At 54.8% G+C, this 10,815-nt stretch overlaps 1 protein-coding gene across 2 annotated transcripts in view; it reads right to left on the minus strand.

Annotated features, from left to right (window-relative positions):
- Positions 1-4,526: 4,526 nt before the first annotated feature.
- The window catches only part of XKR5 (XK related 5), a 7,332-nt gene continuing 1,043 nt past the window's right edge, over positions 4,527-10,815 (minus strand). The window contains exons 2-8 of one of the 2 annotated variants that reach the window (XR_001865452.1): positions 10,401-10,584; positions 10,130-10,299; positions 9,257-9,466; positions 8,505-8,674; positions 7,865-7,976; positions 5,636-7,143; positions 4,527-5,546 (exon numbers count right to left, since the gene is read on the minus strand). Coding sequence is in view for 1 of the 2 variants with exons in the window: in XM_017745079.1 (XP_017600568.1) it covers positions 6,077-7,143; positions 7,865-7,976; positions 8,505-8,674; positions 9,257-9,466; positions 10,130-10,299; positions 10,401-10,584 (1,913 nt within the window). In the remaining variant the exon portion in view is untranslated. Of the gene's footprint in view, positions 7,144-7,864; positions 7,977-8,504; positions 8,675-9,256; positions 9,467-10,129; positions 10,300-10,400; positions 10,585-10,815 lie in introns of both variants that reach the window. The other variant, XM_017745079.1, reaches the window with a different exon arrangement.

Raw genomic sequence — 10,815 nt, forward strand, 5'->3', positions numbered from 1 at the left:
CGGCCCCCGCCCGGACCCGCACCAGCACCGGCACCGACCCCGCCCGCACCGTGACCCGGCCACGGAGCCGGACCCAAACCGGGACCCAGCACCCGACCCCGCCCCGGAGCTGGACCCGGATCTGGGCACGGACACGGCCCTGGACCCGGATCAGGACCCGGCACTGGCACGGACCTGGACCCAGCCCCAGTACTGGCACCAGACCTCACCACAGCCCTGGACACGGACCCGGCACTGGCACAGCCGCGGCACCGGTCCAAGAGCCGGGACCTGGACCCAGCACGGGACGGAAAGCTCAGATGCGGACCCAGACCGAGAGCCGAGACCTGGCACCCTCTACGGACACGGACCCTGCCCTGGACCAAGTCCCAGCGCCGGGCTTGGATCCAGCTCCTGTCCCCGCTTGGCACAGCCCTGGACCCAGCACCGAACCAGGACCCAGGACCTGGCCCAGCACCAGACAGAGAACCCGGCTCCAGTCTGGGCTCCTGCTTTGCCCCATGCACACCTTGGCACTCCATGGCGGGTGGAGGCACCCCCTGGCCTCAGCACCCACCTCACATCTGCACCGCAGTACTGTGCACATCTGGACACCCACCCACGCTTGAACCCACCTATTGTGCGTGTGTGGATGCCCACCTGCACCTGCACCCACCGACTGTTTGTGTGCAGACAGCCTCCCACCTCTGCACCCACCTCTGCCCCCACCTGCCATGCACGTCTGGGCTCCCACCCACATCTGGACCCACCTCTCCATGCATTCAGCACCCACCTGTGTCCCCGCACCCACCCCCTTGTGCACACCCTGACACCTTGCTCTGCAACCCAAAGTCCCAGTGCTGAATCCCAAATCTCCCTCATTAACCACGGAAAGGCCTGAGGCATGAGGTGCCTTCCATATCCCACCCCCTTCTCAAATCCACACCCCAGCTCCGCCTGGGCTGTAGCAGTGGGGACAATCCAAACAGGTCTCCAGGGCAGAACAGTGGAACATTTGCTGTTATTTATTGAAGTCAATCCCTAAAATCCTCCCCAAAGCTCCTCAGGGAGCTCCAAGGACATTAGGGGAGTGGGCAGGGCCCTTTGGTGGCTTTGCTTAGGAAAATCAAGCTATAAACAGTGTTTTGATTTGAAAGATCTCCCTTCAAGCAAAACAAGCACTGGATCCTTTTGCTTCCAGGGTCTTGTTCAGCTCCTCCAAACATCCCTGGATCCCCACGGATCCCTCACAGATCCGTCTTGTGTCCAGTGAGGATGGATTCACAGGAGGGGGAAAACACCACTCCAGCACATTTGAGGGAACTTGAGCCATCTCAAACCTGGTGCTGAGAGCACAAAGCATTTTCCTCCAGCCAAATCCAGCCCGGGAAGCAGAGTCCCTGGGTCCTCATTAAGCACTCGGTCCTATTAGGCAAGTCCTGATTAGCTGGGCTTACCCTCTGCTCCCCCCCTCCGTGGTATTGTTTAGCCTTGGAGCCATGGGCACAGAGCTGCAGCCTGGGCCCTGCCTTTTACAGGAACACTGAAGGCACCAGAAAGGGATTTGCAGCAAACCAAATTTAATTAAAGGGGGAAAAAATATCCAAAGTTCCAGCTCGGAAAAAACAAACAAATAACAACAGCCCCAGGGCAAATAATTCTGTTTTCTGTAATGTCCAAGTATTGTGTTTCAATGTTGTTGGAAGTGAAAAGATGTTTGTTTTTTTCTGGGGAAATCTTTCTTGAGCTAGTTTTGGGGTGGGGTGGGGGGTGTTACATCATCTTGGAGCTGGAGGGAATGTTTTTCATCCAGCCCAAAACCTGGCACCCAGGGACAGTACTCAGAAACTGGGCTGCTGGAAGGTGAGATTGCAGCAGGGCCGGGGCAGGGCTGCTGCCACCCTCGAGCCCTGTTGGTACAACTCCATCCTGCTTTATTTCACCTTGAAAGAGGGACGAGAGTGACCCATTAAAAATAACAAGCCGAGGGGACGGCGCCAGCGGTCAGGACAGCCACATTCCCACATTCCCAAACCCAGGCAGTCACCTGGGTATTGTTTCATTTCTTAGGGACATAGCCTTTGTTCCTGCCTGTTTGCTCCTTTTTCCAGATCACCAGAGAGTGGCACGGCCAGTTCTCCTGGGGAGCCGTGGGTCACTCCCTGCATTGTCAAAATTCATGCTCGGTTCCTGCTCCTGTGTTTCCCTGGAGAGCTCCTCTCACCTGTAGCATTGAGCTCTCCTGGGCTGGGGCATGACCCTCCACCTCTCTAAAGGGAGGGAGAGGGTTTCCTTAAGAAACAAAATGGAAAAGAAAAGGTTCACAGGAGGCAAATGAGCAGAAATTTTCTATTCTAGAGCAGGCAAAAGCACTGGACAATCTGTCTGAGTGTAGTGGGATGGAGATATCCCCTTGCTCCAGCCCTTCTGTGGGTGGCTGAAGCCCAAACGTTGGTGATGAGCACCCCCAAAAGCTGGGCAGATCCTGGTCTAGCTCAGGATAACATTCCTCATCCAAAAAAAGCTTTATGGGAGATGCTGCAGAAGGAGCAGAGGGTCTGGCCGGGTCTCCTCAAGCATTTGGGGCATTTGGAAGATACACCAGCAGGTTCCCTGGAGGAGTTGGGCCATTGCCCCTCTGCCAGCTGCAGTTTTCCATCCTGGGATTGGACTGGCCCAGGCCTCCACGTTGCTCCACACAGAGCAGTGACCTGGAATTTGTGGGATTTCTGCACTCCATGGGTTGATGTGAGGACAGACCAGAGTGGGGAGTGACCAGATCACCCACCTGGGCACAGCTCCAGGGAAACAGTGCCAAAATCAGGACTCAGCACCATGGTGGGGACAGCTGGAGCCAGTTCTACCAAACCGCCAGGGTCCCATCCTGCATCCAGTGTGATCTGGGGCATCTCCCCTCACACACACAACTTTGGACCTGAAGGCACCATGGAATATTTACACGTGGATGACTCTTCCTGAATACCAGCTTGGCAAGACCCTGCCAGTGATTTTCAAACATTCCCCATTGCCCGGTGACGCCTGGGAAGTAAAACGAGATGCCACAGCCAGGGTCTCATTCCTCTGGGCACTCTCTGTGCACTCCACCTCCAGTATCCCAGAGCTCCCATTTCATTCCCACTGGCTCCTAGTGCAATGCCACAGCAGCATCAGTCCTGTACGTCCCTCTCCTCTCCAGTCCCCATCCCTGGAGGGATTTAAAAGTCGTGTGGATGTGGCACGTGGGGACATGGGTCAGTGGTGGCCTTGGCAGTGCTGGGGGATGGTTGGACTCGATGAGCTTAAAGGGCTTTTCTAACCTAAATGGTTCTGTGATTCCGTAACACAGGCACTGGATGTGCACCGCAGGGTCTGGACCTTGAGCAGCATCTCCCTCTGGTGGCAAAGGAACAAGGAATTTTGGGGAGAAACTCCTCCCCGGCGTGATTTTGCCGGTCTGGCAGCATTGGGAAAAATCTGAATGTGCACCAGGTCATTGGGCATCTTCAGTTTCACCCCCCAAAAGTTGGGAAGGGTGGGGAGGGGTTTCTGGAGCTGTGATGTGCTGCTGGAGTCCTCCTCCTTCAAACAGGGCTTTAGAATTCACCAAAGAGCAGGTTTAGATTGGATGTTGGGAAGAAATCCTTCCTTGTGAGGGCGGGGAGACCCTGGCACAGGTTGCCCAGAGAAGCTGTGGCTGCCCCTGGATCCCTGGAAGTGTCCAAGGCCAGGCTGGACGGGGCTTGGAGCAGCCTGGGATAGTGGAAGATGTCCCTGCCCATGGCAGGGGGCTGGAATGAGATGAGCTTTAAGGCCCCTTCCTGCCCAACCCATTCTGTGACTCTCTGATTAAATATGGATTATTTCTACAGGTGGAGGCCTGTGGCTCAGGGCTGGGGCTGTACCAGCACGCAGGACTTGGACCCTGGGTGCAGCAGGGCTCTCACAAAGGCTGGAAGCCTTTCAGGACAGACAATCCATATTATCCACATTGCTCCCAAGGAGAGGGTGAAGGGGAGCACAGCTCTCCAGTGACCAACTCTCATCGTCAGGGAGCAAAGCCATGGGAACACAGCCCTCACACAAACACCCTCTCCCTACCCCAGCCCTCATCCCCACTCTGTCCCCAGATTCCCCCCTTCTTTTTTGCCACTCCTTGACTTCCCCAGGATTTCCACAACCGCCTCCTCTGAGGTCAGAGGTGTCAGCTCATGGTGCACCTCTGCATTGTGGGTGTGCTTTGAGAAATCAAAGCCCTTGTTTACACCTGACTCCTGCGCACAAAAGTATTCTTTACTTTCTCAAAATTGTCTGCTTCTTTTCTGACTGGCCTGTGGGACAGTTTCATGCTGGCTGAATCTTTTTTAAACACCCAACCTTAGCCTTCCCTGACACATTTTCATGCCATTCCCTCCTGTTGCCCACGTCCCTTTTTCACCCTCCCACTGGAAATCCCGACTGGGAATCCTGGGGCTGCAGGAGCCAAGAGTGGGAAGGGAGACCCATCCACACCTATGTGCACCCCAACATGAGACACAGACACAGCAAAGGCTGGTTTAGGTTTTTTTTGAAGCATAATTATATATTATCAAAAGTAGAAAACCAAGCGAGATAAAAATTCCTGTAATGGCCCGGCAGCGCTGCTGCCTTCTGTGTGATCCACACAGTGAGAAGGGCTCTGGAAAAGCCACTGGAACTGCTCCTGCCTGCAGAGCACACCCACAGCATGGGGGGCTAGGGTTCAGTTGGAGACAGGGAGCCTTCATCACCTTGGAATGCGGCTTCACTCCACATCCAGCACCACGTGGGTTTTCAAGGAAACATCTGGCAGGGTCAGCCCTGAGCAGTGAATGCATTGTGGAAGCTTTTTTTAATAATTCATCACATGCCTGTGTTCTTCCTGCTGCCTTTCCAGCCCTGTGGCACCACCAGAGTCCTGCCTACAGTGGGACAACAGCTGCAGAGCACAGCCAGATGTGCTCCAGCTGGCACACGTGAGCTTGGTGGTGAATCCAGCTGCTCACACCTCAATTAACATGTCAAGCCATGTCCTGCATGTCCTGGGCACCAACCTGTGTCCTGGGCACAAATCCATGCCCAGCCAGCCTGGTGGGAAGCACTGACTATTTCTGGGACCACGGTACTGATGGTTTTAGTTCCTGAGATAAATAAACCCTGCCTGCACTGGGGATTTCACGGTGGCAGGAGAACTGGTTTGAGATTTGGCCTGAGGCTAAGTTTAGGGGGAAGCATCTAGGCAGATGTGGATCATAACCTGGTAACCTGGTCTAGTGGAAGGAGTCCCTGCCTGTGGCAGGGGTTGGAACTGGATGAGCTTTAAGGTCCCTTCCAACCCAAATAATTCTGGGATCCTGTAATCTGCAGCTGGAAGGGGACAAGGAGGAGGCTGGAGAGGAAAGGCCACTTGAGGAAGCAGGACAGTGGGCAAGCAGCAGGACATGGCTTTTGGCTGTAATTCCAGGTCCTGAGGTTCTGGTCTGCAGCATGAAGAGGATCTGCAATCCTATGAGACCCCCAAAAATGGATTTGGAAAAGGTCTCAAGATAAACCTGGTGGGGAAAAACAAATCAAGCAATGTTGAGCCTTACTTGAGGCCTTACTCTGCCTGGAAGGAAGGACACCTGGAAGTAAAACTCACCATTTTTCTGGTTTAGGCACTTAATTGTTCTGAGAAAACTGCTTTGGCCAGCAGTGCAGCCCCTGGAGACAGCAACCAGATCTCCACACTGGGACAGGCCAGCAGCCTGTGCAGGCACTGGTTAAAGGACACACTTCAAGTCGTCGTCACAAATACACCAAAGGCAGAAGGCTCCGGCTGCCTGGCAGGACCGTGACATAAATAAGCTCAAAAAATAACCAGCCCTGGATTTTTATGGCTTTTTAAGGCTTTTGAAGTTCTTCAAAACTGCAAGGAGATGTACTGAGAAGGAAGGTGATGTCCCAGTGATGGAGGAGCACATCAGCCCTGTGGCAGGGGCACTGTGGGGACAGTCTTCGTCCCACCACCTCCTGCCATACCCTATTGACGAGACAGTCACCCCAAAGCTGACCCAAAGTGACAGTGCAGCCATTTACAGGGTCACCCTGGCAACCCAGACAGGTCTGTCCCCTCTCCCAGCTCCCCCAGTCCTCGCTGGGGGCATTTAGGGCCAGCCTTGGGAGTGGAGGTGAAGCACGGTGACCTCAGCTTGCTCCTCACGACAGTCCCCTGCAGGCCACAGGGGTGGGTGTCCCAAAGGTGATGGCACCCCACAAGGGCTCCCTCTGTCCCTGTGGGCTCTGATCCCTCTCTGGGGGGACCTGCCACCCCACAGCTGCCTGTGTTGCCAAGGGAAGAGCTTCTCTGCAGACACTTGTGGGCACAGGCGCCCAGGATTGGGCTGATGCTGGCCATCCCAAAGGATAAATCCCCTCCTCCTCCTCCTTCTCCTTTTCCCAGGCAGCCTGGGGCAGGCTGGGCTTCGCTGTCCCTTTGCACCAGGGCTGTGCTCGTGGCTGTGGCCATCCCTGTCCCAGGCGAGGCGATGCCTCCTGCGCTTGCACTGAAATACACAGAGGAGCTCTCGGTTGAATCCGGGGAGAAGCCACCAGGATGGGATGTGGATGGGGGAAAAGCAGGCTCCTGCCCTGCTCCACCCTCCTGTGCCATTCCCACAGCGCCAGCGCTGGGTTTGATGCCTCCCCCATTCCCCACTGCCAGCCCAGAGGGAGGGATGTCCCTCATGGGGAGGGAAAAGTTTGCCCCAGGCTCAACACCAGGGGGTTTCCCCATTGTCCATCCTCCGGGAAAAGCCTCTCCCACGCCACCATCTCCGAAAGCTGCGTTGATCACGGACAGATCTCCTGTCTTCAAGGCCAGCTTCACCAGCAGCCAGTGGTGATGGTCTGTCCAGCTGTCCTCCAAACACCCTTTGGACTGCAGGAGCGATGAGCTGGTCTCATTTTTGGGGTCTGTCTTGGTCTCTTCCCCTGCCAAGGACTCTTCATCTCCCAAAGTCCCTGAACTCTGCCCAGCTTGGGAGCTCTCTCCAGACACCTCCTCATCCCCAGCTGTTGCAGCACTGCAGGTTGTCTCCAGGAATCCCTGCCAGATCTCCGTGGACTTGGGATGAAGCAGGCTGTAGTAAATCACCAGAGCTGTGGCACCTGGAGAGGAGTAGAAAGGTGTCAGTGATGAGTCCCAGCAGCATTTTGGTCAGGTGTGAAGAGGCCAGAACTTGCTGCACCTCCAGATCAACAAGACCTTTGCAAAGACGCTGCTGAGCATCAGGTGTCTGAGCAGCACATCTTTTGAGCATTTATAGGGATGCAAGAATCCCACTTGAGCAGCTTTTGGGAAAGGAAGTGCACAATCAGGCCCAAATTTAATCTGGATTAATTTGCAGACTGAGAGTTGCCCAGCAGGGAGATGAGTGATGCAGGAAACCTTCCATGTCACAGCATCCCCATCCTCTGGCCTTTCAACCAGCAGGTTTTTAAGACACCTTCCTACTTATATCCTAAACACATCCAAGACCAGAGGAATTGCTCCTTTTCCATCCCATTTCTTTAACACAGTTGATCTGAGGGTCTGGGAAGTTGCACAAAGCCCACCCGACTTCCCTCTGCCCCATCCCACTGGGAAAATATGATCCTGCTTGGCACAAAGATGCTCCAAGGGCTGGAGCCCCTCTGCTCTGGAGACAGGCTGAGAGTTGGGGGTGTTCACCTGGAGAAGAGAAGGATCCAGGGAGATCTCAGAGCCCCTTCCAGTGCCTAAAGGGGCTCCAGGAGAGCTGGAGAGGGACTTGGGACAAGGGTCTGGATGCTCATTTCCTCAAACTACTCTCAAAATGTGCAATCCAGGCTCTGAAATCAATGTTCTTACCTATTACAGACCCTGACATGACAGCCCCAGTCACAGTCAGGCTGTTCCTCAGCTCTGCCTGCAGGAACCGGGTGCCCAACAGCAGCAGGAGCATGTTCTCCATCAGCATTATCTGCAGGGCAGGGGGAAGAGAGTCATCACTTATTTCCTTCTGATGGCTTTAGATCTGCCTCTGACAACAGAAAATACCCAGTTTATAGATTTTCATAGATTCTTAGAACCACGGAATGGTTTGGGATGGAAGGGACCTTGAAGATCATCTCATTCCACCCCCTGCCATGGGCAGGGACACCTTCCACTATCCCAGGTTGCTCCGAGCCCATCCAACCTGGCCTTGAACACCTCCCCTGTTACATTTTGCACCTAATTTATCACTTTAAACATAGAACTTGTTGAACTGAACTTTCTGCAAGATTTTCACCTTTTTTTTACCACTGACATTGTAAGGCTGCCTCTAAGGAATCAAAGGCAGCTCAGAAGGGCACATCAGCCTTGGTGAGCACATGGCTTTGTCAGGACACAGTAAAACGCTGGATTTTTAGCAAGTGGTGATATGAGAGATGAAAATGGAGAGTCTGAAGCTGCTGCTTGTCCCCAGAAGCTGCATCCATGTGCAATACAAAATATCCCAGGTACTCACTGCATAAAACACGGCCACCCTGGTCTTGGAGGGGCCAGGCCGGACATTGATGTAGCAGAAGATGTACACAGCTCCCAGCAGGCAGTTGAAGAGCCTCCAGTGGCACGGCTGGGCCACGATATCCGTCTGCTGGGCGACCAGCCAGAAGGACATGAGCAGCCAGTGGACACCCGCCGGGGGGAGTTTTCCTGGTCTTAAAATCAAGAGTCAAACACAGTTAGAAGGGAAAAAGGGATTTTACCTTGGTATTTATTTTAAAGATCCTTAGGTGCACTACGTTCAGGTCAAATGCACCTCCATGCACACCACAATGCACACCCCCAAAAGATCTGGTATAACATTACAGGCCTTACTAATTAGCATATCTATCAAAGATTCCCCAATGAGAGGCTCAAATGAGCCCCCATCCCCAAGGAGCCTTCCCCTGGATGGTTCTATCTCAGTTTACAGAATGTGTTCTGGAGAGGACCTTGGGGTCTGGGCACACTGATCCCTAACTACGAAGCCTCTAAGATGTTGAGTGTCCTAGCTTGACAAACAAGTCCAAGAATGTAGGCAAAAAGCACTAAGAGTACAGAAGTTATAAAAAGGTATAAAAAGGGTATAAAAGAAAAGGCAAAAAATCATCATGGCATCAAAGGGACTGAATTTGCAAAGCCATTCTTGGGGGATGCTGCCAACAGCCGCAGCACCAGGAGCACGGCAGGGCTGATGTCGGGGTGAAATGTGGAGAACGGGATCTCAGGTCTTACCTGCCACAGCGAAAACCCAGAAGGAATAGAGCCTGGCAAAGAGCACCAGGGCCAGGACCCGGGTGCCCAGCATCCCTGTCCTCCAGAGCAGCAGGCACAGGATGACGGCGGCCGGCGGGCTCAGGTGTCCAGGCCTCAGCAGGCAGGTGAAATGGCTGTAGGAGACCAAAGCCCAGGCCAGGGACAGCAGGGACAGCCCTGCACTGACACCTGTAGGGGACAGGGGCAGTCAGGGCTCTGATGGAGGCCCAGATGCATGGCAGGGCCAATTCTCTGTGTTAAGGAGGTGTTGGTAGCACAGCATCCCCATAAAAGCCAGACACCCCTTGATCCTGGCAAGTGAATCACGCAAAGGCCTTAAAGGCCATCCTGTCCAACCCCCTGCAATGAGCAGGGACACCTTCCACCAGACCAGGTTGCTCCGAGCCCTGTCCAACCTGACTTCAATGTTACCAGGGATGAAACTGGAGTATTTCAACTAAATCCTGCTAATTCTGGTCTCTGTGTGCTTGGCATCTCCCTGTGGATACCCTCTGAGTGCTCTCTCCATGGGCAGAGCTCTGCAGCCCCAGGGCAGCTCCATCCCAATCGCTGACATCGGACCAGAGATGGACAATGAACGAGTGTGACCTTGCACATGTCATGACTCGGCACCCAACATCCCTCTTTGCACACCTGAAAGTTCACCTTTGGGGCAAAGCAGCCACCTCTGCATTCAGCCACAGCAGATCTTTCAGCCACACTTGTCCCTGCTGCTCCACATCGAGGCTTCCCAGTCCCTTTGCCGCACGTTCCTCCATCCAGAGGACACACACATCCCTCACCCAAACGCATCGCCCCTCCCCAGCATGAACCATCCTCCTGGGAACTCACCAGGGATGAAGCCTGCTGGGTCCACAGCCACCACAACATAGGCCTGGAGCAGGAGGTGAGGCAGGGTCTGCAGCAGGGCCTCCAGGAGCCGCAAGACACAAACGTCCCCGAGCTGAGCCAGCACCTCCCCGGCCCCCCCGCCTGTCTCCACCCGCAGAACATCCCAGAACCTGCAAGAGTCACCATCACAAGCTGCCCACCCTGCTTTGGGGAAGTTTGGGGCTCCAGCCAGGTTGTGGAGGCGGGGTGGATCATGGGGAGCATCTCTCACCGCTTCCAGAGGCCCAGCTGCAGGAGGTGGAGCGCCAGGAGCCAGCAGCCAGGTGAGTGTCCGTCTGCCCGGAACCAGAGGATGCTGAGGAGCTGGGCAGCGTAGCCGGGCACCAGGCAGGCGATGGTCAGCCCGAACCAGCCCAGCTGCCCACGGACAAGGTAGTGGATGATGGCACAGAGCCCTGGAGAAAGGCAGAGAGGCGGCACTGAGGGATGACACAGCCACAACCCCCAGCAACTGAGAGGTGCCATTCACAACCAGAGAATCCCAGACTGGTTTGGGTCAGAAGGGACCTTAAAGCTTATCTCATTCCACTCCCTGCCATGGGCAGAGGGACACCTTCCACTATCCCAGGTTGCTCCAAGCCTCGTCCAACCTGGCCTTGGACACATCCAGGGATGAGGCAGGCACA

This window comes from Corvus brachyrhynchos, unplaced genomic scaffold, assembly GCF_000691975.1.
Source record: "Corvus brachyrhynchos isolate BGI_N302 unplaced genomic scaffold, ASM69197v1 scaffold116, whole genome shotgun sequence".
Classification (NCBI taxonomy): domain Eukaryota; kingdom Metazoa; phylum Chordata; class Aves; order Passeriformes; family Corvidae; genus Corvus; species Corvus brachyrhynchos.